Raw genomic sequence first — 26,461 nt, 5'->3', positions numbered from 1 at the left:
GACACCTCTTTTCCTCCAGCAATCTGGGATTTCTCTTCTCTATTTTTATTATACGACACCTGGATCTGGGTTCAAGCGCATTCTGCTGTGCGACTGTTCCAAAACTCTTTGTTCCCAGTAGACGCCACCACCTCTTGGGTCCGAGTAAGTCACACACACCCAACTGCAACCGCCAGGCTTTGCGTATCCCCTCATCTACAAGCGCCCGACCCACTCCGCACCACCTGTCTCTCTGCGGTTACTTACATCAGGCCGTATTCAGTCTGTCCTGTTTCCCTCTATTTGCTCGAGGCGCTCACCCCTTTCCCTGGGCGATTCTTTTGGGCAATTACCCGGATTCCCTTTTTCATCCTTGCTCACCGCTGTTCCTCGCTCCCGCGGAGACTCGAGTCGCAACCTGCTTGTCGCAACACCATCAATCACTACATGTATTATTCACTCAACATCTTCTGTCACACAACACTCTTACACATTCGAATCGTCACATGCTTGGCTGTCGAGCGTTTCTCAACTCACGCTGCCATCACCTTCTGCGCCAATACTAACTCCTCGACCAGCGCCTCCATGTAATCAGCGACCCAGACCGGCATCGGAACCGAATCAACAAACTATACAATCTTCGTTCGTGGGTCGTCGCCTTCTGCGCTCTCACCTCGAGGCACAGAGGCTTTGATCCACGGATACCAGCGTGGAACGGTACACTCGCCGTGCCACGCCACTTTCGGACGCTTCGAGCCTGTGACCACAGGTCACTGCAGGACAGCTGCTGCGAACCGTCCCTCCTGCAGGGCATCGGACTCGGTCGCAACAACCACGCCCCCAAAACGCCGGGATCAGACCCCACGCTACACAAAAGCACACGAAAACACGCGAGCCTGTCATTTTGAAACTACCTCATCCTCTTCGTCAACATGTCTGCCCCGGCTTCCTCGCAGGGCCATGCGATTTCGCGAGCCTCCGAGCGATCGTCTACCGCGAGGGGGCGAAACGTGCGCGGCCCTGTCGTGCCGTCGATACCGGATCTCAAGTACTTTGATCCCTGCGGCGCCACGGCATCCATGTTTCTATATGTCCAGGGCACATCTGTCGTCTGCTGCCACCACGACTCATTGACAATCGAGCGCCGATTTACCGGCCACCAGCACGAGGTCTTGTTGCTCGCCATCGACAACCATAGCCAGTACGGTGGGGGACGCATAGCTGCCAGCTACGATAGCAGCAAAAGGATGATTATCTGGGATCTCATGACGGGTGAAACGCTCAAAAACTTCACTGCGGTGTCCGATTGTCAAATAACCGCGATTACCTGGATGCGCAATGGCAATTTGGCTTTTGGTAAGACTTGCATCTAAAATTCGACTTACTCGTTGACCAACAACTTTCAAGGTGATACCTACGGCACCATTACCATATTCGAGATTGCAACTTCAGAACACATGAGCACCAAAACGTTGGAGCAGACGGCAATCACGGCTTTGGCTCCGTCGCAAGACTGTCTAACATTTGCCATCGGGTATGTCACCGACGTCTTCTCCAAAAGAGCTTCAATGCTAACATGACACAGATTCCAAACTGGTACTCTTTTAATTGCTCGACTTCAGCCTCGCTTCACCATCATGCATAACTTGACAACTTCTAGAGCACCATCGCCTGTCATTAATTTGTCTTGGCATGCCTCTTCGTCTCGACAAAAGTCAGAAATGCTGGCCGTGCAAAAGCACGATGGTGACTTGCGAGTTTGGAGTGTCACCAAGGCATATAATATTGAAGACCCTGCCAAGGTTGTACGAATCTTGCGCAAGGCAGAAGCCCTCGAAAATGGCTCCAACTGGATGGGTTGGTCCAAGAACGGCCGTGTCATTCAGTTCTCTGACAGGTATGCTTTGCAAATTTCTCAACACGTCGCAATTTACTGACCAGCGTAGCGAAACCCTGTCTTGGGATGTGCGCACAAAGCACGTTACATTTGACTCGATTCCTACTCTTGAGCATGTACGCGGTATGGCGCTCTACGGACCTGGCGCAAGTCTCTTCACGGTCGGGCCCAACGGCACCGTGCAGCAATTCGATCTCAACTCGCCAGCAATCATGGTCGCGAATGTCCAACACCCCACGAGTCATCTGCCGCCTTCGCCTCCAAACTCCATCGAAGAGACTGCCAATCAATCTGTCCATTCCGCCACGACAATACATACGTCGGAGTCGGAAAGCTCTATGAGCTCCGTTCCCGTCGAGATGAATGTTTCGGAGAGTGACGAAGACCACCTCTCGCCGTTTGCACGCATTGCTCGTGGCCAGGCGCATCCTGACTCTGGCAACGAGACGTACGAATCAGCAAGCCCTGTTTCTAGCAGAAGTGGTCTCTCTTCCTCCCAATCAAAGTCTTCCGCCGCCTCTGCCGCCTCTGCCGGTTCACGTACACCGGGTCGACACCCCGCCTCTATTCGGTCGCAAAACACCTACATCTCGGCTGGAACCTCACTAAGATCTTCTACTGTTGGCCGTCAACAGGACATTGATGCGTATTCTATGGGGTATTCTCTGGGAAGCACGAGTGTAGCGTCGTCGCGCTCTCGCCAACGCCCATCTAGGCTGCGTCACGAGGTCCCACGAAGCCCCGATGACAACAAGGTCTACGACTTGTTCAAATTCACCAGGACACGACTGAGCGATATTCCATACAAGCACCCGATGAATGCTGACAACTCACGTCTGACCAACGACGATCTGAGAAGGCAGATGCTGAGCACCATCTTTGGCTGGCATGCAGAGGTTGAAGGCCTCATCCGTGATGAGATGAGTCGACACCCGAGCGGATCTTCTAGCCGAATTCTCCTCGGCAAATGGCTAGGCGACATGGAGACGGATGCTATGGCTGGCAGCGCCAAAGATATGACTTCTTCTGATTGGATGTTGTTTGCTCTCAGCGGCATAGGAAGCGCTGCGGGACAACAAAAGATTGGCCGAGTCTATGTGCAGCGACTATTGGAAAGCGGCGACATTCACGTTGCTGTTACTATTATGCTCGGCATGGGCGACCATAATGACGCCATTGAGATTTACATCTCGCATAAGCGATATATGGAAGCACTTATCCTGACTTGTCTGACATTTCCCAGCGTTTGGGAACGTCAAGCAGCCATCATTAGGAAGTGGGGTGAATGGGCTGTTCAACATCACCAGCAGCAGTTGGCGATTCGATGCTTTGCTTGCACGGACCAAGAGTCCACCGAGCCATGGAGATCGCCGTCTGCAGTTCAACTCAATTTCCAGAGCATAACCCCCAGCATCCCCGAAATTCTCAGCCCACCACTGTCACCCCCGGGAGTCCAACGCGGACCCCAGCGAAGTGTTGCCAAATCCTCTGCTCTGAAGCTCATCACTTCATTTGGCGATGTCAACCAAAAGGCCAAATTTTACGCTAATATCGACGACGGACAGACCCCCATCGCGGCGGGTGTCACACCAATTGCAGACTCGGCCATTTCTCCAGGTGGTTCTTACGAAGCGGCCACAGCATTTTTGCGCCCATCGAACAACAGTCGCTTCAACACGCCTACCTCTGCACGGCCCAACGGCTCCTTGACGAGCCGTGGTCGCCTTCCATCCATCGGAGAGGCTCCCAACGACATTAATCGTGACAATTTGGCACGCGAAGCCAGTAGGCATGGGCGCGGCGGCCACTCCCGGATGGTGTCTGCCGACTACGACAACATTGCTGCCGGAAACTCGCTTGCACGCGCTTCCACAGCTAGCCCCATGATGATGCGCGACCGATTTACCCGCGTGGTTTCAGACTTTCAAGGTGGTGAGCGCCCTCCTTCTCCTGATCAAATGGTCATGGCGCGTATGCAAGAAAGCAAAAGCAATGTGCGGAACGGTTCAAGGAGCCGAATTCCTGGCGGCAAGCTTCTTGAGCTGCAGCCCATTGGCCAGCCCACAATGAACGACCCTGCATCCCCAGAGCAGTCAGTCACATCATCCACACGATTCCACTGGCCTACAAGGCGTCGCGGCCCCGGATCTGTCGCCAGCTCCATTACTTCGACCTCTAGTGCAGGTCGAAGCTACAGACATGGACGACAAAAGGATGACTACATCCATAGTCTCGAGGCTGCCAAGCATTATTCCAACCGAGCCCGAAGCCGAGGGCACAGCAAAGAACGACCGCGGGAGAGCTCTAGGACTCGCCAAGGCAGTCGAGAGGGACGGGACAGATCTCGAGAGCCGTCGGAGGATCGCGGACGTGCCTCAGCTCGGAGCTGGGTCAAGCCGAAGCGTTCTCCCACATCTCCGATCCCCATGTCTCCAGAAGACTTGGCCAATCTGACCACGCCAAAGTTCTTTGATGCAGCAGAGTCCACCACCTCACGAAGATCAGCCAAAACTAGAACCAAGGGCTCAAGTCGCACATCAAGTCGCGGCAGCAAAGGCCGCAGCCCTGACAGGAAGCGACAGCCCTTGGCGGTCGACACGCGTGGACGAAGCCAAGGCAGAGAGAGCGTCAAGGCTCGGTCGCCCTCGTCGCCTGTGCCCTTGTCGGCAAGCATCATGCATTTGCAAGGCTCTGACGACGAAGAGGATCTGAAGCGAGCCATGGAGGAACAGGAAGCTTTCAGAGCCAAGCATAGCCGGAGTGTCGGCCAGGGACTCAACTCACCTGCAACGTCTAGAAGAGGGACCTCGGAGTCAAGACCACGTGAGTTCACTATTCCGGACCTGCCGAACGATCCGTCACTTGTCGGTCGTCCGCCACGCGCCGCGTCCACGGTGCAAGTTGGAGACTTGCGCCAGGTCAAGGACGAGCGAATGAGGCGCAAGGAGCAGGCAGCTCGCGAACTCGAAGAGCGGCGAAAGTCACTTGCAAAGCGGGCACACACACCCGGCATCTTGCATCCAGACGAATACGCGCCTGCCACCGCGACCATTTACGAGCGTGTAGGAGTCGAGACTTCTGAACCCAAGCCTTTATCCGACGACTTTCCTCCCAGGAGCGCAACAGAGCCCCCGAAGAACATGTATGCTCGCGGCGCGAGCCCGATGATAGGATTACCGGCCACGCCAAAAGCTATGCGACTCGTCTTGTCCAACGGAATGTCCAGTGGCCATAATGTCCCGCCTGTTCCATCCCTGCCGGCCAAAGAACCGCAGGAAGTGAAGCCAGCTGCCCATGATGAGGCACCAGGACTGCTGACGCTGCTGCCATCGACTGTGTATCAGCCGCCAGCGCGGCCGATGATTCCACGGAGCATGTCGGCGCCAATCCCCGACGACCCACCGCATTTCCGCAGGAAGATGAGCACGAGCGGCATCCCTAACATTGATGCCGTCGTGCGAGGTGGTGAACGTCGTCGGTCCAACGAGGAGCCTCTTCCGCCTCCGCCCCCCCCGGCTCCCATCATGCCACCCATGCTAAAGGAGCTTCAACACCTGGCAAAGCCGCCGCCGCCTCCTCCCGCGCCGCTGCCTCACACGAGGCCACACTACGGACCCGGCGGAGCCGTCGGATCCGGAATGATTGAGATTGTCATGGACGACGACGAGCAGCCACCGGTTGCTGCGCCAAACGACAACATGGTGCCTGTGCTGCCGCCACCGGTGCCGCCGCCGTCGCGCGGCCACAACCGCGGACGCAGCGTCGGCGGCGAGGGGAGTGTTTCGGGCCGCAGCAGACGGGGTTCAGAGCGCCGTAGCCGCAGCCGAAAGAACTCATCCTACGCCCAGCAGCCTCCCTCCACCCTGGAGATGCTGAGCGGCGCAGCGTACCAGCAGGCCAAGTCGCCCATCCTGGCGCCGCCTCCTGTCATGTACGACCAGGACGCGATCCGCTCGCCCATTGACAAGAAGGGCAAGCACATGTCGACTGGTCTGCATCGTAGCGAGATGATTTAGGAGAGCTGCGCTGTGATGACATGCGAGCAGGCATCGGCTTTGATGGGTGTGGCACTTTTTTTCTTGCACGCTCCGCATCGTCTTTTCTTGGCACTTCTTGACCCTCCTTGCTTGGTAGACGGCCACCACGATACCTTTTGCACTTTTGCTCTTTTCTCCATCTATTTCTCTTGTTTCAACAGTTCTGCATTTTTATCATATATCCGCTCTCTGCTCACGCTTCTTGTTCACTTCGTTTTACCCCTCGCTCTGATGATGATGAGCCGGAAGTCGGCTGGCGCTGGAACCTTATACATGGAGGAAGCGAGCGAGCCTTTTGGCCTGTTGGAGGTCTGTGAAAAGCAACGGAATGGGCGAAGCAACGCCGGCTTTGTGTCTTTTTATATATACTCTTTTCCTTTATACAATGCTGCCTCGCGGCACCTTGTACCGTATAGTCGGGATGAATATCATTACTTTTCAACAGATTGTCGCACACCACAGCGTGAATTCTATAATGACCAGGACAATTCTAATGAAGAAAAAAAGGGCCCAGGTAGGTTACTGAAATAAAAAAGATGTAATTAGCAAAAAAGTAAGGCCCAGGATGCTACCATCCTGTCATGGACGAGTGGATCCACGCGCTAGAGAGCAGCTATTTCAGGGCGAGAAGCCAGCTAGGAGAGCTGGGGAGGAACCTCTTCCTCCCTAGCGATCAATAAAGTTACCATTGTTGCCATAATTGCCATAACAGCTATTGTACAGTGTATTCGTCACTATTTACCCTTCACCTTCTTCCTCCCAGCCGCCTCCCTGACACATCCTTAGTCAATCGTGACTTGTATGGGAATAAGCCCGATGCGACGGTCGAACCCGTAGCCTTGAGATTGTGTACTCTTGCTTGTGTGGCGGGCTGTTATCCAGTTCAGGGCGACAAATAGGTTTGAACCTTATTAAGCTATCAGTTTTTCGTGTAACTATTGTAGAATTATGTTGACGAGCGAAGTGATCAAATCAGATTGCGAAAGTGCTTACTAGATGTCTCGTTTAATTTAAATCATAATGTAAGCAGCGATCTCAAGACATAAATCTTGGAAGAGAAACCACAGGAGGCTACTTCATCACCGACTTTGCCACGCAATGTCCCTATGCTAGCTTGGTGTCATCTCAAGCATAGTACAGGTCATGGTCGCTAACATGGGGTTTTTGAAGTAAAGCGACACAGACACGCCGCTGCTTCTATTCAGGCGAATCTGGTTTCTTCCCGATAATGCGGCTGGAGATGCGTGGGTGAGTCAGTGCGTACCAGCGCTTCCCCATCTGGCAATCTTGTTTGCGCTGTCGGCCGCTGTGCTTTTACAGGGCGTAGGTGCTTTTACAGGCGGTCGCCCTATTTTCTCGGCGCGCCTGGCCCACTTGGTTCCACCATGGACCCACACAAGCCCTACCAGGCTTTTCAAAATCTCTTCGCCTCCCACACACTCATATAAGACCAAATAACACAGCCGGCCTCCATCAAAGGCATCCACCAGGTGTTACGCATCAGTAATTGCCTGGTTAGCTCAATCGGTAGAGCGTGAGACTCTTACAAGCAGGAGTGCACAATCTCAAGGCTGCGGGTTCGACCCCCGCATCGGGCTATTCCTATACAACTCACGATTGACCAAGGATGGTAGTATCCTGGGCCTTACTTTTTTGTCAATTACATCTTTTATTTTATTTAGTACGATTCTTCACGACTAATATTGTCTCTATCGTTTAAAATAGTTCCTTTTTCTTTTCTTGTTGCTATCTCTTCCGTCAATATCGGCCCTACATCTGTCGGCGCCTGCGTCCACATGCGCCGCGTCCACCACGCGCCGACCGACCAACGACCCTCATCGCCAGGGGGAGGCCCAATCGTGACGCATTCCCGGAATGTCCTCCTCATGCACTCTTACCGAGTGCCGAGCGACCCTGCATGACCGATGCTGTCATTAGACCCGTCGCCAATGATGGCGGCCAGGGCGATGCCGAGTCTCCTTCCTCCAAAAAGCGCAAGCAATCGGTCGTTCGGCCCGAGTTCTTGGTCAACGATGCCGCCAAGGAGCGTGGCTATCTCTCTGTCCCCGACTACCTAGAGCCACAGTTTGACCTCGAGGGCGCCGAAATTAGATCTTTACAAACCCCCCCCACTGCCTTATGACTCACTTCGGACTCGAAATAACACCGACGAAATGCCGAAGCTATGGGCGTACGCTGAAGCCGAGCATGATGCGAAGTAGGCCTTCTATTCTGTCCGCATGCGCCTCTTTGGTGGTTCACCCAACTACGAGCATCCCCTCTACCAGCTTTATGCTCGAGTTCTCAAAGCTCTCAAATCCATATACCGACTTGGAGATGGGCTTGATGAAGCCGTCAAAGTTGCTAAACGTTACCAGTACGAAAAAAGCCTGGTTTCGGACATCGAGAGACCTCAGAAAGCAGGCTACGAGGGTGGTTTCAGAGACGCTGGAGAAAATTCTACCCGCGTTTCGTACAAGGAACTTCTGCCTCCACAGGCCAAGATTCTCGCCCTTCGATTTGCCCACCCCACGGGAAAATTCAACGGAGCAATACCTGTAGCTCTGGCAAGCGTCAACTGGTTCCATCTCATGCAAATTTAGCCCTTTTCGATGCCTCTTGGTCGCCATCCATCTGCTATGATACGTACTTGGCTTGAGAGGCATCAAAAACTACCCATCGATGATTCAGCCGCAGTCGATGATTCTGCCACAGACGATGATTCTGTCACAGACGATGATCTTGCCGCCTGGTGTAAGTCGCCACATGACTCGCTCTCCCGCTATTTCTAAATCAGAAAGCTAACACTATCTAGGATATTGACATCTAAAAGTGTCGTTAGATATGACGAGACCACGGTCATTTTTAGATTTCACAATGCATCTTTTATTTTCACGCAATTATTTCGATCAACGACTATCACTCGATTTCTGGCTTTGGGGGGGAAGGGGCGGGGGGGGGATAACATTCTGGGTCTTTTCTCGCACTGTTTGGCACCTATTCTGTTTCTAGCTACTCCAGTCTTGCTATTTCTGTTGGAACAGAGGCCCGTTCCAAAAGTAGTGCTACCGTAGAGAGCTTAATGCGGATGCAAGGGGGCAATCGCATTACTGCTGGTAGAGGGGATGAGACAGGGCTTTAGAAGGCCGGGGTCGTGGCCGAAGGCTTGAATGTATTGAGACCATATATTGTGGCTTTTCGCGTCCGCCCGATTCGGCGAAATTAAGAATCAGGCGCATAAGGAAAGAGTAGTGATGCAAAACGGCGTGGCTGTACGGGCGAGGCTAGGGCAACAAGGTGCTGCCATCTAATGTGCTTGTAAGCTGGGTTGCGATTGAATTCTAGCTATAAGTACTACCTACTATATCTGACTTTGATCTTTCTTCGGAGACGAATTTTTCAGCAAATCGTCAACCCAACCCATCATTTCTCGCCTGTCATCAAGCACTCGTGCATACTCTAGGAGTAGTCTTAGGACGTAAATTTGCATGTCCTCCTTACGAAGGACCCTCTCCGCCCATTCCTTGCCATCGCTTGCAAGTTTCTCGCCAGCGCTATCATGTGCGTCTTGGCCTTGGAAGCCAACAAAATAGTTCATAATGCCATAATAGTCGACGAACCGGTTATCCATAGGAATGAAATGCTTCCATGCGACGAGACGGCTATCGTGCCATTCTCGCCACAAAGTGGCTTTGATGGGGACTGAGGTGGATCGTAGGAAACCGAGATAACGCCCGGAGAATGAGTTACCGTCAATGTCTGGCAGGTATTTGTAGTTAAACTGCTGGGACATTGAAATCCCACTGAGTGGCTCAAAGTAATCATTCGTGTAGTTGCAATAAGGACCCTTGGCATCGGGGTAGCAGCTCAGGTCGGTGAAACTGACATTAGCCCAGCTTTTGACCCATCCGCTGAGCTCACCTTTCCTCTGGGCGTGAACTTGGTATTGCTTTTCTGGCAACGCAAAAGTTTTGACCTGCTCGGTGCTATTTTCAACGCTCGAGATAGTTGTAGCGTTGTTCATGGAAATGAATCGATGGCGCTGGAAACCTTTCCAATTGGTCTCTCGGTTCCTGCCACCGCTGGCAACCCCTCGCCAGATGACACCTGTTTCCTTTCCCGGCCAGGCAATGCCGTGATCGTCACCGCCAGTGAATCTTTCTTCCTCGTTCCAGTACATGGGTGCTGGAAGCAGAATCTCGTTGTTCACAGCAAGCTTGGAACCGCCAAAGAGCGGGAAAAGCACCTTTGTGGTGCTTGTTGAGAGAGGCTCGATCAAAATGCCCTCCAAACCTTGGAGATCAGCTTGGTGGCAGACATCCGTGGAAAGTGTGTAATTTGAAACATAGCCTTGATAAGAGTGGCGCTTCGCATTCTTCGAGCTGATCTCTGGTGGCGTTTCGAACGAGTCTTGCAGCGGCGTTGTTCGAGCTGTGCTTTTGGGTGGGCAACCCCGACGAACAATGGGCCAATATGGAGCTATGATGTACGTCAGCTTTCCTCGCAAGGCTAATTAATTGCAGCACAAGATCCAACTCACTTGTTGACTCCCAGTTTTTGCTTCGTATGTCAGCGCCGCCATTCGACGCCCCTGGTCTTGGAAGCGTTTGGTACTGAGAAAGTACTTTCTTGGCTTCGGGCATTCTGACAGTCTTGGAAGCTCGCCGCATATAATGAGTGATGTTCTCGTAAGGAACAATAATACGGGGCTCATCCATAGCGTTGAGCGCCAAGTCCATGTCAGGTAACAAGTGCTCGACGGTCTTGACGAGGTCCAGCCAGATACGGGTCCAGAACCAGTCGCTTCCCGCCGTCGCGTTGCCATTTCGAACGTTGATAGTCATCTCAAAACTAGACGCCTCATTTCTAATAGACGAGGCGTCCATGCCCCAAAAGGGTTCCAAGTCATGGTAGACCTGGTCGAAGAAGTCTTCCACTATGACGGCGTTGTTGGACTGGGCAAACTCAAACCACTTGTCGAAGTGTGGAGGTGGGTGGCGACCTCTTCTCTTGCGATATGCCTGCGCAGCTTCTTCCACCGTCTTTGTCTGTTTAGATATAAGCCGTGAAAAAACGGTTCGCGCGTCAGAAATGAGTGTATCGATGGGGTGCGCGTCGGTCTTTAACCATCTGTTAGGCTTGACCGTCCAAGGCTGTACTGTGCTGGCATTGCGGATGAATCCACCAAGTAAATAAGCGGCAAAGACAATAGCGACGATGAGAATAATCCAACGTCCAAGCTTAGGTGACCGTGGCAACATCGCGGGCGAAGCTATGGAGAAGGTGTGCTAAGTGATGAGCAGTCTTCAGTTCCAACGTGGACAGCTGATACTATATGCTACGGGCATGGCGGGAGAGGAGAATGGGCTATTAGACCTCTGGCTCGGAATTATGGGGTAAATTAGCTGATAAATGGGATGAATATTAGATTTAAGGCTTGCGACATATCTTTTGCGCATCACGGGCTAAGTAATGCAGCCCATTCCTGAGCGGAAGCAATTGATCTGCTGTGGAGAATGTAGTGTAAGACGAAGCCTGCGGATCTGGCTACACGGCGGAGCTTTTGCGCCGTTTTGACATGCTAGACCTTTCATGATTTTATTGGACTAAGATTCGCATAAAGACTCGTGCTATGGTATGATGGGTTTCGGGCGAAGGGGCAGGGATGTCGCCTTGACGATAAGTCTGAGACATATCGGTATATGCCTAATCAGCCCATCAAGTCCATCCCGCCCTTCTCTGAGTCGAACTCACTATCTGTACTATCAACTCCGCCCCACACAATAAAGCGATTTCATTGAGAAGCTTGGGATAACCCTTTGCGTGTTAAATTACATCCAGTCGAAACATCGGTTCCTTCTTATAGAAAAATCAAGAAAAATAGTGAGAAAATATTCTCTGCATTGTTCCTGAGCGAATTGGACTATATAGAGTCTGGCAAGACAGCCACATTCCGACGGCGGCGGATCGTGATCTAAAGGGAGAAGAGGATCGCCGCGGTGATCAGCAAGTTTCGAAGGCGGGTTTGTTTCACAACCTGGCTGGTCCATAAAGACAACCTGACCTGGGTGCAGCTTCGGCAACATACTACATCAGCGCTGCGGTCCCATCTCACGCAGGAAACCAGTCTTTTAGACCACAAACACATTTTTTCTTGGTCGGACGAACTCCAAGTCTACCGCCATGTTTGAACAGAAAGGAGCACGAAGCGGGCGGCGAACCATTTTGATGGTGGCATCGACGACCATGGCCGCATTGTACGCCCTCACGTGGATCGCCAGCCTGCGATTCAGCTTCGGCCCAGCGCAACTCCATCACGTCGGATTTAAAAACCTACAGGGAGTGTCCAGCCGGGACGACGACCGCATAAAAAATCGGACGCTTGGCTTTGAAAAGATTATAGCGATCGGGCTACCAGAGCGATCCGACAAGCGCGACGCCCTCTCGCTGATGGCATCGCTGAGTAACGTGGACATTGATTGGGTTGACGGTGTGAAAATGTCTGCCCTGTCGGCTAAATCGGCTCCCTTTGGCATTAATTTTACTGCTATGGAGGACAATTTTCTTGCAAGCTGGAGGTCGCACATGAACGCTATAAGACAGTAAGTTGGTAGGCTTTTGCCAACGGCCAAGCGTAATGGCTGTTCAGCTTGTCTAACGTTTCTGTTCTAGAATCGTCGAATCAGGTGTATCGTCCGCACTCATCATGGAAGATGACATGGACTGGGATGCACACGTCAAAACGCAGCTGACTGGTGTTGCTCACGGCGTTCACCATGTCCTGAATGAACAGTCAGGCCGACTGCACTCCCCGTACGGAGATGCGTGGGATCTCCTCTGGCTTGGTCATTGCGGCGAGCCCTTCCCAGAAACCCTTGAAGAGAACGCAGGTCTTGACGACGAAGCCAAGGAAAAGATGTCCAGCAAGTACCTGATCCACGACGATTGGACCGTTCCACCATACGAAAACGTGTCACACCTTGTCGATTGGACAGCCTTTCCCGCTGGTACTAGGGTAATTCACAGAACCGCTGCCCCCATTTGCTCATTTGCGTACGCAATTACTCAGCGCGCGGCTCGAAAGATTCTGTATTCGCTGAGCGTCGACGGGCTGCACATGGCGTTCGACAACTCTCTCGCCCAGCTCTGCCGCGACTCTGCGTACGACATGGGACGAGATACAGATACCAGCTATAAGCTGCAGTGTGTCAGCGTAAATCCAACAATTATGTTCCACCACCGGCCAAAAGGCAGCGTGACTGGCGACAGCGATATTCAGAGTTATGGAGGCGATGGTAGCATGCGGGACCAAGGCTACACAGAAGCTGTCAAATGGAGCATGAGGCTTAATTTAAAGAACATACTTCTGGGTAAGGCATTAGAGCCGCAAATGGGACCGGGGTTTGAAGATCAATAATACGTCGCTTACGCTTTACAATTATGATGTGCGTCCTCCTGGTCGATCCCTGGCTGGTCACTACCTAAAGTTGACGTTGAAGGTAGTACATATATATTATTATTGTAGTAAAAAGGCAGAGCGTAGACCCGAAAAGAAAACGGCAAATATGTTTGCTAACGCTTGTCGTAGTAGAATGATAAGTGTATATGTAAACAGACGTTCGGTTGGGTAGGCCATGCCAGCACGAGTGCTGCCGGCTAGATTGAGACACTGATGAGGATGACGCCAATTTTCTGCGATAGTGCTTCAAACATACTCACTCTGCTGGCTTGAAGCGTACAGTACTGGTAAGTGCATGATATATTCTTGAAGTAATATTAATGGTACTCATATATAGCAGACCGGCGATGGTAAGTCCATCATGAACAAATACAATGAGAAACGCCTATTTATAGCTGGATTAAAATATCTTATCGTACATACATCCTAGGAAAAAGGAAATAAAGACAGAAAACGTGCTAAGCTCATGTTCAAATCTTTCTTCAAACATTATAACGCCAGCGCTTGTAGTTTTCAGCTGACCACCATAGCGACACAACGGCTGCTTCTTCTACCCACTTGGACGTATCAGTCCCATTCTCGCCACCCAAGATCTTTGTCAATGATTTTAAATCGAACGACAATATGGGCTTTTCTTCGAGCGGGTCTTCATCCAGGTCTGTGAAGCGCCATTCGTAGTTGGACATGATGGGTACAATTAGGCGCCAGCTGGGCCGACGAGCATCGCGGACTGCGATTGTAGAGCCACCCGGATTCATCACAGTAAACTGCCAGGAGCCCTGGCCGGTGATACTAGAAAACTTCCGTTGCGGGCGCAGAAGCGACTGACCCTCATAATTACGCAACAAGTCGCGCGCGGCTCCGCTCTCGGATTGAGAGAGCGAGCCAGTTTCAATCAGCATGTCCAAGATTGTGGGCAAAATCTGAATCGATTGAACGGCATCATCGACAGTAATGGGGGGCAGGCTTGGATGGGAGATGACCAAAGGCACATGGTAATTTGCAACGTGCGGGTTGCCATAGGGTGTAGTAGTGCCGCGCTCTGCGATGGAGAGACCATGATCGCCAACAAGCACGACGAGGGTTTCGTTAGCCACACCCGTTTCGTCGAGAATGTCTAAAACCTTTTGCAACCAACCGTCGACGTAGCCAACTGCATTCATATAATGGGATAGATCTTTCCAATCATCATCCTCAGTCAACGGAACATAGTTCTTTTCGTCGTCAGGAATGCCGAAGCCATGGTGCGTCGTGCTCGTGAGATGCGACAAAAAGACTCTCTCGTTCTTTTCTTTGCCTTCCTTGAAAGCATTTCGGATATAGTCCTCGATGGCAGGCTCCGGCATACCATAGTAATTCACATCGGTCATGTTGACGGGGCCGTACTTTGGTGTGTCCTTGAGGAACCACCAGTCAATAACGCTGCCGTTTGCGAAGCCGAGCTTAGGCATGAGCTTGTCTTGCTTGTCAAAGTATGACGTGACTGACATCATGAACTGTGAGGCCCAAGGCATAGAGGTGAATCCACCTTCGTCTCGTGTGGCAGCTGAGGTGTGACTGATGTTATTGAAAGCATCCAAGATGTGTGGCAAACATGGCTGATAAATATCGTAGTAATACTCCTGGTTGAAGTCGACCGCCAAGGGACTAATACCACAAAGGGTCCCAGTAAGGCTCTTTAGTGTGTATGTGCTCGTGGTGAAAGCGTTGTTGAAGTTTATGCCTCCACGTTGGGGCTTCGCCCCTGTCGAATCGAAGCCATCTTCATAGTCTCCCGTGAGGAACTTGGCCGTTGGTGTGAGGCTGGACAGAAATTTGTGGGCTGAATGAGGGAGAGTCTTGTTCTCGTGGGTACTGGCGAGCTTTCTGTATGCAGTGCCGTTGTTTTTGACAGGAAAAACGTCCTTTCGCGTGCTTTCGAGCTTAATGAGCACGATGTTGCGGATGGACACGTCAGAGAGAGCGCCACGAAGCTCAGGCAGAAGTGGATCGTCAAGATTAGATACCTTGAGCGGATCTGCAGCTGCAGAGTAGTGCTCTCTACCCCCGACATACCAGTCTTGGAAGCCATCAAGCGATTGTCCTTTTGGCAGCCAGGGAAGCTCAATCGGATCGGCCAATGCTGTTGCGTTTGCTAAAACTTCGTGGATGCTGCCTGGTGTGGAGAGCAGGGCTGCAAGCGTCGGTTTGGAGGAAAGTGCGACTTCTATTATAGGCGCCAGAAGAATTGTGCTCGACAGAAAGCTGAGGGAAGCGTCTTCTGGTCGAAAGATGGTGGTTGCCAGCTGCAGAAATAGACTGGCGCCAACCAAGATCGTCAACGCTTGGCTTGTTTTATACGTCGTCGCAACTTTAGTTGGAGACGTCCTTTCGCCGACATCTTCTTTCCAGGCCGCGGACTCTAGTGAGGAGTCTTCAAGGTCTTTCTGGGGAATATGCATGTACTCGGTCGTGACTCGGCCCCGAGCTTCTCTGATACGATTGATGATGGCAGTGAACGGCCAGCTAACAAGTCTCCATGAAATGCTTGCCATGTTGTAGAAAGCCGTCTGAGTCGCCGCAGCTACTATGAGAAACCCCACCATCACCAGGGCGCCAGCAAATAGTGCTTGGGCGGCCAAGCTCCACGAGGAGGAATCACCTGCTAGTGCAAGGTTTCGCCATTGTAGCTCGGATCCGGTAGCGACGAAGAAAGTGACGCTGAGGAAAGAAAGGAAAATGGAAAGAAAAGCGAGAAAGTAGGCGGCCACGCAGGCGAGAGCTCGTCCGTCGATGAGGAGTCGCAATAGGATCAAGAAAACGGTGTCTTGAAAAAAGAATGAACAGCCCCAGCGCTGGAGATCTTGTGGCGGAATAGCGTTGACGTGGGAGTATATGTGGAAGAATTTGTATGCGATGGCTGCGACGGCAGCAAAGGAAAAGACAAAACGCCTGCCTAGCAGTCGGGCAGGAGCGTCATGCAGCACCCTGCGGATCAGGGACAGCACCAAAGCCATCGCGTTAGCGGATCGAGCTAGGCTCACAGTATTGAGGCGCTGTGTCGTTGAGGCTGGTCTTCGAGGTTCATGTATAAAGGTAGTGCACGCCGTTGTGTGTCCAAGAAAGGCGTTCTCATGGCGGGATGGGAGATATATACGGCACAGTCGAGCAGGGAAAGGATTGCAATCATGTTTTATGCCTGTGGAATGAAATTTTGCGGCACTGGCCGCGATTCATTGGAATGCCAAGGCGGGCAGCAGCCCTGGGGTAAAAGCCCGTAAACAATTTCTCGGGCCAGGGCGGCAGTACGGGTAAATGTCGCGCATCTTCAGTGGCTTTGGTCGAGACCCGAGACGCTACAGGGAAACTACCCATGAAAGGTTTTAATTGTAGGGGCACACGATCCGCTTGACGGACGCTTGGCTCCGGTTCATAATAGATACACTGGAGCTAGGGGGCGACTCAGTTGTCAGTGTCGTGTGCTATGTATCCGTTAGTGTTATAGTGCGACGCTAGAAAGTTGCTTGTCGCGTGCCGCTTTGCTGAAAGCGGATTACAGGAATGCCAATGATCGAACGCGACTCAGAAGGGAGGGCATGTCTTGTTTTAAAGGCAGTGGGGTGACGATTACATGATATTCCTATGTAGTGCATTTCTATCCCCAATTTAGCAGCCCTCGTAGTGCATACTGTTTACAGATTATAAACAGCTTGGAAAAAAGGGATAACATTCCCTGGTCTCGACAGCGCACAGAGATCTACCTGAATATTGAGTTTACTGAGTTGGACTGACTCTGGACTCCACATGAGCATCTGATTGGGCAGGTGCTTCCCTGTCCGCACCCAACAAGCTGCGGCCTTTTCGGGTTATTTGATCTAGGACCTGCTTATGTCAGTCCAACTAATCACCATGTCCTTGAGAATACACAATACATGCCACCTATGTGGTGCCCATTATGTTTTCGCGCTCGCGTGAGGGAACTTGTCTTCGTCAGCGAAAGGGGTCACGGTACGTACCGGAAGAAAAAAAGCTAGTGGGCGGGGTGTTTATTATTACAAAGGAGAGCATCAAAAGAAAGCCAGGAAAATGGGAAAAGCATAAGGGAGTAGGAGAGATAGAGTATGGTAGTAAAAACCAAGAAAAGATAGAAGATGTAATAAGCTGCTACGTCTACTTAAGCCGCGTTTCTTTTGGGCACCCCGTCGAGGCGCAACTGCGCGACCATAGGCTTCTGTGACCACTCACAAGTGGCGAATCCTGCGGGGCGCTTATCTTCAGGCTGTGTGATAGCAAAGGGACTCACCAATCACAGTGCCACCCAAAGTCGTATATAATCCGAGCTCTTGCCCAGTATTCTCTCTCGCTCAGCTGTTCATTGAATTCTCGCCAAATACAGACCTCCATACTTCTCAGACCCGCGGCATAATCACCATGTCGTCTCCAACTGTCCAGCCTTTCCTGCAGACGCCAGGATCAGGTGTCAACTTTGGTGCTGTGGTCTCTGGTGTAGACATTGACAACCTGCGAGGTGAGCATTTCGGCAATTTGATGAGCCGACGAGCTTGTCTTATGAACTGCTGGGAGAATACCCGTTGAATCGGTAACCTCCTTTGGTAAGCTTGAGCCCTACTCGTCTGTCTGTTTACTTGGCAGGCACCACCATGAGAAGCCGCTAACATGGAGGGTCACTAGATGGCGATTTTGACGTGATCCGCAATGCCCTTTTTACCCATCAGGTGCTTATCATCAAGGGCCAGGGGCATGTCTCTGCCAAAGCGCAGTATGAGATTACCAAAGCCTTCGACCCTGAAGCTGCAGGCGCCTACGGACATGGCAAGACAATCGACGCCAAGAGATCGGTACTGCACCCGGACCTCAAGACCATCCCACACCAGCCACAGGTGCAGGTGATTGGGAACGGCTTCGTGGCAGAGTATGAGGGATTGAAGGATTTTCAACTCAAGCACCCACACCATCGGAGTTTTCACGCCAGTATTGTCCCTGACGAAGATGATTTGGTGGCGACCAGGTTCTACAGATGGCACATTGATGCGGCGCTTTATGGCCTGGCGCCGCCCGTCGCAACCACGCTCATGGCTGTCAGGGTGCCAGGTGGTCGTGACCAAACAGTCCGCTACGACGATGGTAGTGGCGATGAGAAAACCGTACCTCTGGGTACCACGGCATTCGTGTCGGGCTACACAATGTACGACAGCCTGTCGCCCGAGGACCAAGAGTTTGCTCGCACGACCAAAGTCGAGTACGCGCCTCACCCCTACATCTGGATGTCCAATGCAAAGTCCCGCTCCGATGGCCTCGGACTAGTCTCGGAGGGTAAGGAGCTTCCCTTGTCCGATCTGCCGCCTGTGGAGTGGGCCAAGGTGCAAACTCTACCCCTATGCTGGACCAACCCAGTGACGGGAAAGCTCGCCCTACAGGTTCACCCGGCCGCCATCCGTAGGTTGCATCTCCAGAACGGCTCTACCATTGAGGACCTGGAGCAAGTGAGGGCCCGGATCCATGGTCTTCAGCGACCCGGCATTGCACCCAATATGGTCTACGCGCACGACTGGGAAGAGGGCGACTTTGTCATCTTCCACAACCGTGGTCTTATCCACTCTGTAGTTGGTGCATTTGCAGAGGATGAGGTCCGAATGTTCCGACAGTGCAACATTGCTGGTAGCAAGTTGCCGACCGGACCACAAGATGTAACTGCATAAGGCAGATAGGGGTGCAAATACCACGGCTATCACTCTTGCGCTGAGAGCGGAAGCCCTTGGCTGAGACAGGCTTAAAAATGTCCATTCGCTAGTTTGTTAGGATAGTCTAACATCACTTGGCACTATGTTATGCGCCTTCTCGCTCAGCATCGTGGCTATTGCATTTTACGACAGCATGACTCTACCGACACTGCAATGCCAAAGGCGACGAGTTCTCCACAACGAAGGTTCTTAATAGGTCGTATTATGAGATTTGAGCTACTATATCGGTATTTTCATAGCATTCCAGCCCTTCATTCTCCTCGCATGCAAACTCTTCCCAGTGAGCCAGCTCTTACGCCATCTAGATGACAGCGCGAAGCTTACCAAAGTCCAGCGTTCCTAAGCCAGACGCCGCATCCCAGCCGCTACTGGCGTAATAACCCTTCGTTCCGCAACCAAAGTTGTTACCCGACGTAACATCGCGTATGGCAGCCGAAGCATTGGAAGAGTAAAGGAGAGGGTTGATGAAGCCAAGAGTAGACTGGCCCTTAGATTGGCGGTAGTCATTCAAGACACCCACGAGGGCCCCAATAGCGGGGGAAGAAGCCGAAGTACCCAGAGCACCTAGCACCTTGCCGTCCACATAGGTGGAGTAGCCAACACTGACAAGAGAGATGTCAGGATAGCCACGACCGTTCGCGTTGAAGTAGCCTTTGTAACCCTGGCTCTGAATAGCTGTCGCAAATGCGGATGTGGCGTCCTTGTTGTAGTCGGGGGCGCTAAAGTGCCATGAGTAGCCACCGCCGGGCGACTCTACATTCTTGTTCAGTCGCTGAAAGTTGGCAACCTCTTCTGAGTTGCCATTGAACTGGGTACCACCGACAGCAGTGACCCAGGGGCAGGAAGCGGGCCAGACAGCGTAGAAGCCCTGGTTGCAGCTGCTTTCGCCGTTGCCACCAACGCCGTGGTCACCAGACGAGACAGTCAGCGTGATTCCGCGGGAGCCAATCTTCATGAACTCGTTACAGAGGCGGTCCATGTAACTTGCGTCTTGGAGTTGCTCCTCGCCGCCATCTATAATAAATGTCAGTGCTGCGCGAGTAAGGGACTGTTGCAGGTGCAGACTTACAGGAGGTAGACACGACGGAGGGAGGATTCGAGGTGGAGCTGAGGTAGCTGGCAATGTTGCTGATGGCATCGTTGAACGACTTGGCATCTCCACCAATCGGACCAGCGGAAATATAAACGCTAGGGTTGGGGTGGCTGATACCGCCCATGTGCTGGGTGTCGAGGTTGCCTTCAAGAGCGCTACCATTGCCGCTGTTGGGGCCATTTCCGACAGTCACGTCTTGGAAATCTTTCAGGCCGGGAACGTAGGCCTGGCCAAAGGAAGCATAGTCTTGATGGTTGGCACCAATACCAAGGAGGCCAGTGGTGCCGACGAGTTGACTGCCATTGCTGGTGTAGTCTATATTGTAGATTGAGTTGATGCAGCTTGGTTGGATTGAACCGTCGCCCTTGCAGCCGCTGGCGCGACTGTGGATGGTGTTGGCGCTCATCTGGATCTCTTGGGCATGTGCTCCCATGTTGTTGTAGAAAGCGGTGGTAGGCGTGATCATGTCAATCACGGAGTGGAGGCCCTGAGGGATGGAATACTTGGTAGTGCGAGGGACCTTGATATCAGAGGTAATGTGGGCGAACCACTGGTAGTCGGCGTCAAGAAGCGTCTCCATCTGGTGAATAGGAACGGTGAATTCAATCCAGCTATGAAGCGTTAGCCAGAATCTTTTTAGCAGACCAGCTGCTTACTCGTTGGTAGGCTGAGTCGTCTCCATGATGTCATTGGCAGCGAGCCAAGCCTTGACAGCCTCGACATTGCCGGCCGCAGGAGCTGTGAAAGCAGCGATTTCCTCCTGCGAAAGCCACTTGCCGTAGTTGGGGCTTTCGGGGTTGGAAACGTCGAGGAGCTTTGCCTGGAGGCCAGGAATATTGCTCTGCTTGAGACCGATTTGAGCCGTGATCATCACGCCCTTGTCCGCAGCACCTTCCGACTTCCACATGGAAGGCTGCTGCTTCAGCTCGGTGAAGAGAGTAAGGGGTCCGTGGTTGGCAGTTGCGGGAACTGCACGAGTTCCGGCGGCAGCGGCAAAAGCCATGCAGATGTTGGAAAAGCTGACCATGATGGGGGAAGAAAGGTTGTCAAGTCTGGCGTGACCGGAAAGTGCTATTCTAGGACGGATGAAGCCGTCTCTTTTATAAGCGCAGGCATCCTGAGATCCCCCCTTAAGGAAGAGACGTAAATTCAACACGTAAAGCCAACATGACCTGTTGAGCATTTGGCTTGGATGGCCGATCCCGCACGTCAGATTTTGTCTCCCTCTCAGCACAGCCTAGCTTGTGCACATCACAGATCGGTAAACACTCATACGAACTTGGTCATGGCTGTTGACGAGATACTTACGTAAAGGCTTTCCCGCCTGGGCACGATAATGCTTCGGCTCTCCAACCCTGTCACTGGCCAACACGCCCCCGGAAGCATCGCCAATTTCCCATCTGCTAGCAAATCCGTCTGGACTGAACAGGGGCGTCCCGAACCAGAATCCCGAATCTGCTGCGGCGCTAGACTTGGGGCAAACCGTCATCCGCCGATCATCTGAGGTCTGCGCTGCACTTTTTCGATCGAAAATGCCGGTATTCATGTATAGAAATCCTCATGCTTTTACAGGCGGGAATCCCCGTCGAAACCAGCGCCTGCGAGAAGTACTAGCTGGTGTATGTGCCTGCCAAAGGTAATGTTTATTGAGTCACATGGGAACATTCAAGGGCGACAAGCGCCGCGTTTCGCGCGCCAAGCAACATACTCCATACTCCATAATCACGGATAGCGAGACACTGGGACACTTTACAATCTTGGCGATTGTTTCCCAGAAGGTTACCGGACCAATTGGTTTACAAATCGACGTCGAAGTCAGCACATCGCACTAGTTGACAAAGGTGAGCTTCCTGTTCTGGACTAGCATTAGTCACGCTTCGGAACTTCGGCCTTTGCTGTTTCAAGACGGGCATGTCCAATGAAACCTCTAAAGGCAGTCAAACACGTTATTGTTACGGAACGTATTTGCGTAACCAGATCTGCGCTTTATGATAGACTAAACAGGAAGGTTGTTTCTATCCACTTGACAGGGAGTTGAAGGCCAGTGTAGGAGGGGTGAGAGCCCTTACTGGTACTAGTCGGTTCCCTCGACTTCCAAAATGAGCGAAGTTGTGTCGATCCTCAAGGATCAATGAATCGAACTCTACGGAGCAGATGTATCACATATCAATTCTCTGTCACTTTCTTACTACAACTTTACTATTCGACAGCAGCCGGGCACTAAGAAGTCTGTCTTGTTGCCCAAGTTCACCTTGATGGGCGTGGGTGCTGTGTCATAATCTATGGGGCGCTCGGCATGTGGAACAACGGGAATATGCACAAAGGAAACAAATAAGAGAAAATACACTACGACGTCATTATTCATAGATTTCAGAGCTATAAGATTTTAGTCTAAAATCGGGTGTTTTGGTCTCGCAAAGTCGGGTAATTCGCTCTCGTTACCGATTTGGACTGGTTTAGTGTACCACTGCGATATTTCAGCCATTTCAAGCCGTGAAAGATGTCCCATTATTGCCGGCCACAGCCGAAGCGTGCTCAATTATTTTATCGTCAAGTATTATTTAAGGTAAAACCCTGGCATCAACAGCTCTTTATCTCGCCGGGCTATGACATGCGGGACAGGCTTCCCCAAGAGATGACAAACCGGGCTTCTTCGTGGAGGCACGCCGAGATACAGAATCAAGCCTCTAAAGAAAACGATTGTAGTCGAAGGAGTAAATTCACTCAGCATTGATCTCTATGTTTCCGGCTAGATGATTTGGACCGCCTTCTATGCCAATCTTTTTTTTTTTGAACTTCCTCTACTACCGCCGACACTTCAACGGAACTTTCGAAGTTGATCATGCGTTAGCAACTTGTGAAGCTCGTAGAATCTTCACTATAAGGCCAATCAGCGTCAGACGCTGGATTAGGGGCGAGAATACTGCAAGTTGTCAAAATAACCGACTGTTATGAATCGCGGTCGACTGGGTTGTTCGAGAGTCGCAACAGAGGCTCTAGACCCGGCCTGACCATTCACCCCGTAAGCAGATAGAACAGAGTGTTCTGCATATGCAAAGTAAATAACAGGTAATTTTGATCATCAACGACCGGCAGATATGCGATTCAGGCGGATGGATATAGTATTTCCAAATATGCACAGCCCCGACTCTTCGAGGAACTTAGCCATCTTCAAGCCCACGACTACACCAATGCAGAATTGGCAGGCAATTGTCGATACGTCCAATCTAGGAGGAAATGGCCCAATCTCGTTTTAATATCTTTACCCCAAGTATTCAAACGACATCTCGCTGATGCAGATAGCTGTTGGCCGAGAAATGGAAGCCAGCCTGTTGGTGTTATAATAAATTACCAATCTGTGGAGACCAGTTTCCCTTAGATTCAGAAGTCATATACTATATAATTTCTTCTCTGCGAACAGACATGGATCGCAAAAAGGTGGTATTGAGCCGCAGCATTGCCTACACCGGGTGTATAATTATACAGCAAATCGCACCAGCCCTGCTCGAAGGTCGTAGAACAAGGAATAATGAACAAAGTGGCAATCATTGCCGTGACGATTTTTTTGTCGTAGGTAAGCAGCACTGACACAGCGTAATTCACCTTTACTACGTCCGAGTTTCATGCTGAAGAAGAAACTTGTTTTCTCGAGTATGTCCGTAGCATGTACTGACCGCAGCTTCTTTTCGCACTCGCAGATTGGGCGAATGCCATTAGCTCAGAGCTCTCTTTTTAGTATTACGTTTTTGTAGTATATTCCAGCGACCGAAAGTAACCTCAAGCTTATTTACTTACAACAAGAGCTACAAGGCTGTTGTGCGCCTTGGCCCAGCCATTGGGCAAACCGTCAAACCTCAGACATAATTTGCGAGCTGGAGAGTAAGCTGGAACGATCTAAAAAAAAAAATGAAACAAAATGCTAAGATCATTCGAAAACGGCGCAAATAGTTATCAGGTCAAGTGCTCTAGTTTAACGTTTTACCTGCGGCTACCATAGCAGCTCCCACCTGAGCTGAGCCTTGGACGTACGAACACCCTCCGCACCTAGTTGAGCAGGGCTTGGGGCGCTGGAGGACATCTAGTTTAGTGGACATCGTGCCGCTATAGACTAGCGCTACGGCAATCGGAAATGGTTGCATGAGCCCTCGCCGAAGCCAACGAAACAGGGCCTTCCAACAGCGGCACAGCGGGGACTTCCAGACCGAGAATAAAGCAGGTAAGTGGGCTAATAACCAGGAAGGTAACATGTGCTATAACGAACTAATGAAGACTCCTGTAGGGACTAACAAGGTGACTTTATTTGAAGATATTCTACTGATTAGCTTGGACAACCTACCAACATGAACGAAGTAGCTGCGAGTATGCTCAAACATGCCAGGTACTGCGCCACATCCCTATATCTTTTGAATGACAAGAAACAAAATCTTTCTCATGCTCTCCTCTTCTTTATCGTCCTTGCGGCGATCCTTTTCGATTTTGCGAACCTCCTTGTCATGCTCCTTATTCAGCTCTCCACGCTTCTTCTCCAGCTCTCGTAACTGTTTCACCATATGCCTGCCCCCCTTTTCTTGAATCTTATTCTCTTTGGCAGCGTATTTTTCCATTTTCTCCTCGTACTCTTCGTCTTCCTTGGTCATGTCCTGGACATAGCCTTTTTGCATCTTCTGGCGATCTTTGATCATCTTCTTCTCCTCCTTTCGGCGTTGGCGCTCGCTGACCTTGGCGTGCATTTTGCCCAACAAGTTGGTGGACTGGTCGAGTTCGGGAAGCGACTCCACATCCAGGGCTGACAGCCAGGGAGAGAGAGCTTGCACGCGACGCTCCTGGGCGTTTACGGTGTGAAGCTCCTGGTCCTCCCCAAGAGGCAGCAATATAGTTGACTTTTTGTCCACTTTTCCCTCGGTATTAAGGATGGGGATGTTGCCCAGCTTGGCTACAACATCCAGCTTAGCAACTTGGACTTTTAGGCCGGCTGCTCGGAATAGAGTGCTGTTAGCCTCTTTGAGAAGCATTTCAGTGCGTCCCTTGGAGACAACGACGGTAGATACCGTAGCAGCAAGATTCACAGCCCCGCCAACAACTTGCGCCGTCTGCAGGGGCACAAAGCTGACAATGTTGCCAGCCAGGCCCAAGACCTGAATGGGAGGGCTGGCGATTGTTGCGCGGTTTAGGCGATCGATAAATTGGATGAAGCAATCGCGCGATATGCCGTAGCGTTGAAGAGCAGGTGGGAACGCTCTCAGAAATGGAGAGCCAAGCTTTTTAGAGGTGGCGGGTATAGCGATGAGTTTGTATCCGTCGGCGAGCTGACCGGTCGAAGTCGCTGGACGCACGTCTGTCTCTCTTTGGCCAGCTGAGCTAGAGGTACGCGACGAGCGAGGCGAAGGCTGCAGGCCGACGGATGCATCTCTGTTGTATGCTGGCGGCGGACTGCAAGCCCGTACTTGGGTTTCTTGAGCCAGAGAGTGAGACTTGTGGCCATCAGCGTATGACTTTTCGACTGTAGATGTGACCAGCTCTGAGTTAGGCGTGGAAGCCCTGCGATACTGCGGCTGGTAGGAATTACCGCGGATGGAGAAATCCTGGGAATATTGCGACCGGTAGACATTCTGGTAAACTGCAGGATCTGGCATGTGTAGGGCGCATGAGGCATGCGCAGTGTAAGCTGGCTGGTGGCCGTGCTCAGGCGATAAGTCTGAGTCGGATCTGAGATCGCCGTGATTCCCAGGATGGCGATTGTCGCCAAAACACGTCCGATGTTGATTAGATCCTAGGCTTTGAGGGACCGTTCGATTTTGAGTGTGGCAAAAACGCTCGGAATATTCTAAACGGTGTCGCAGAGAATCAGTAGCACAGCCGCTACGCATGGGGCGTCGTGGGTCTTGCATTTTAGAGGCTGAATAGGTAGTGTACGAGTAACAACAATAGATAGAGTGCGATTCGGCCTGATAGTGAGGTTGGGATATATGACAGAAAGAGAAATTGAGATAAAGCAGGAAAGCGACAAGATTTATATCATTGAGGCTCGCAGTACTTTTCCAACTTTGAGAGTATAGGCGCAACACTTTCAGACGCATCACCAGCACCTCGCGGCAGCATGCTTATTGTGGAATAGCGTGCTATTTCCGTGCGAACGGGCATAACTCGCGCCTCCCACGATGGGCGCTGCCTAGAGAATTGACAATCAGCCCTCACCCCCTTTCGCCCGTTGCGTCCTCCGACGTCAGATACTGGGCACCACGCTAATTGGCCAGT

At 51.7% G+C, this 26,461-nt stretch overlaps 10 protein-coding genes across 11 annotated transcripts; 5 read left to right on the top strand and 5 right to left on the bottom strand.

Moving 5' to 3' along the window:
* Window positions 1-911: 911 nt before the first annotated feature.
* LMH87_008523 (uncharacterized protein) lies at window positions 912-5,892 on the top strand (the record flags this gene model as incomplete). The annotated part of the gene is made up of 4 exons (XM_056201708.1): window positions 912-1,335; window positions 1,387-1,513; window positions 1,565-1,876; window positions 1,926-5,892. The coding sequence occupies 4 exons, from the start codon at window positions 912-914 to the stop codon at window positions 5,890-5,892; spliced, it is 4,830 nt and encodes a 1,609-aa protein (XP_056056343.1).
* A 1,939-nt stretch (window positions 5,893-7,831) lies between these two features.
* Window positions 7,832-8,056, top strand: LMH87_008522 (uncharacterized protein; the record flags this gene model as incomplete). Its single annotated transcript, XM_056201707.1, has 1 exon — window positions 7,832-8,056. The coding sequence occupies one exon, from the start codon at window positions 7,832-7,834 to the stop codon at window positions 8,054-8,056; it is 225 nt and encodes a 74-aa protein (XP_056056342.1).
* A 97-nt stretch (window positions 8,057-8,153) lies between these two features.
* On the top strand, window positions 8,154-8,516 carry LMH87_008521 (uncharacterized protein; the record flags this gene model as incomplete). The annotated part of the gene is made up of 1 exon (XM_056201704.1): window positions 8,154-8,516. One exon carries the CDS (start codon window positions 8,154-8,156, stop codon window positions 8,514-8,516), a length of 363 nt encoding a protein of 120 aa, XP_056056341.1.
* A 681-nt stretch (window positions 8,517-9,197) lies between these two features.
* Window positions 9,198-11,174, bottom strand: LMH87_008520 (uncharacterized protein; the record flags this gene model as incomplete). Its single annotated transcript, XM_056201703.1, has 4 exons — window positions 9,198-9,220; window positions 9,276-9,295; window positions 9,372-10,392; window positions 10,454-11,174. The coding sequence occupies 4 exons, from the start codon at window positions 11,172-11,174 to the stop codon at window positions 9,198-9,200; spliced, it is 1,785 nt and encodes a 594-aa protein (XP_056056340.1).
* Window positions 11,175-12,096: 922 nt separating this feature from the next.
* On the top strand, window positions 12,097-13,330 carry LMH87_008519 (uncharacterized protein; the record flags this gene model as incomplete). The annotated part of the gene is made up of 2 exons (XM_056201702.1): window positions 12,097-12,515; window positions 12,586-13,330. 2 exons carry the CDS (start codon window positions 12,097-12,099, stop codon window positions 13,328-13,330), a joined length of 1,164 nt encoding a protein of 387 aa, XP_056056339.1.
* A 524-nt stretch (window positions 13,331-13,854) lies between these two features.
* LMH87_008518 (uncharacterized protein) lies at window positions 13,855-16,368 on the bottom strand (the record flags this gene model as incomplete). 2 transcript variants are annotated; one of them, XM_056201700.1, is made up of 2 exons in its annotated part: window positions 14,070-14,080; window positions 14,202-15,813. In XM_056201700.1, the coding sequence occupies 2 exons, from the start codon at window positions 15,811-15,813 to the stop codon at window positions 14,070-14,072; spliced, it is 1,623 nt and encodes a 540-aa protein (XP_056056338.1). The 2 variants fall into 2 exon arrangements, with proteins under 2 accessions (XP_056056337.1, XP_056056338.1); XM_056201701.1 differs by having other exon boundaries at window positions 13,855-16,368.
* Window positions 16,369-17,782: 1,414 nt separating this feature from the next.
* On the top strand, window positions 17,783-19,071 carry LMH87_008517 (uncharacterized protein; the record flags this gene model as incomplete). Its single annotated transcript, XM_056201699.1, has 2 exons — window positions 17,783-17,879; window positions 18,044-19,071. The coding sequence occupies 2 exons, from the start codon at window positions 17,783-17,785 to the stop codon at window positions 19,069-19,071; spliced, it is 1,125 nt and encodes a 374-aa protein (XP_056056336.1).
* Window positions 19,072-19,414: 343 nt separating this feature from the next.
* On the bottom strand, window positions 19,415-21,233 carry LMH87_008516 (uncharacterized protein; the record flags this gene model as incomplete). Its single annotated transcript, XM_056201698.1, has 3 exons — window positions 19,415-20,127; window positions 20,183-20,817; window positions 20,863-21,233. The coding sequence occupies 3 exons, from the start codon at window positions 21,231-21,233 to the stop codon at window positions 19,415-19,417; spliced, it is 1,719 nt and encodes a 572-aa protein (XP_056056335.1).
* A 103-nt stretch (window positions 21,234-21,336) lies between these two features.
* On the bottom strand, window positions 21,337-21,695 carry LMH87_008515 (uncharacterized protein; the record flags this gene model as incomplete). The annotated part of the gene is made up of 2 exons (XM_056201697.1): window positions 21,337-21,443; window positions 21,515-21,695. The coding sequence occupies 2 exons, from the start codon at window positions 21,693-21,695 to the stop codon at window positions 21,337-21,339; spliced, it is 288 nt and encodes a 95-aa protein (XP_056056334.1).
* A 2,905-nt stretch (window positions 21,696-24,600) lies between these two features.
* LMH87_008514 (uncharacterized protein) lies at window positions 24,601-25,839 on the bottom strand (the record flags this gene model as incomplete). The annotated part of the gene is made up of 2 exons (XM_056201696.1): window positions 24,601-25,706; window positions 25,773-25,839. The coding sequence occupies 2 exons, from the start codon at window positions 25,837-25,839 to the stop codon at window positions 24,601-24,603; spliced, it is 1,173 nt and encodes a 390-aa protein (XP_056056333.1).
* Window positions 25,840-26,461: the final 622 nt, after the last annotated feature.

This window comes from Akanthomyces muscarius (assembly GCF_028009165.1).
Source record: "Akanthomyces muscarius strain Ve6 chromosome Unknown contig_18, whole genome shotgun sequence".
Taxonomy (NCBI): Eukaryota; Fungi; Ascomycota; class Sordariomycetes; order Hypocreales; family Cordycipitaceae; genus Akanthomyces; species Akanthomyces muscarius.
The sequence above is the reverse complement of the archived record's forward strand: the minus strand, read 5'-3'. Positions and strand labels throughout refer to the sequence as shown.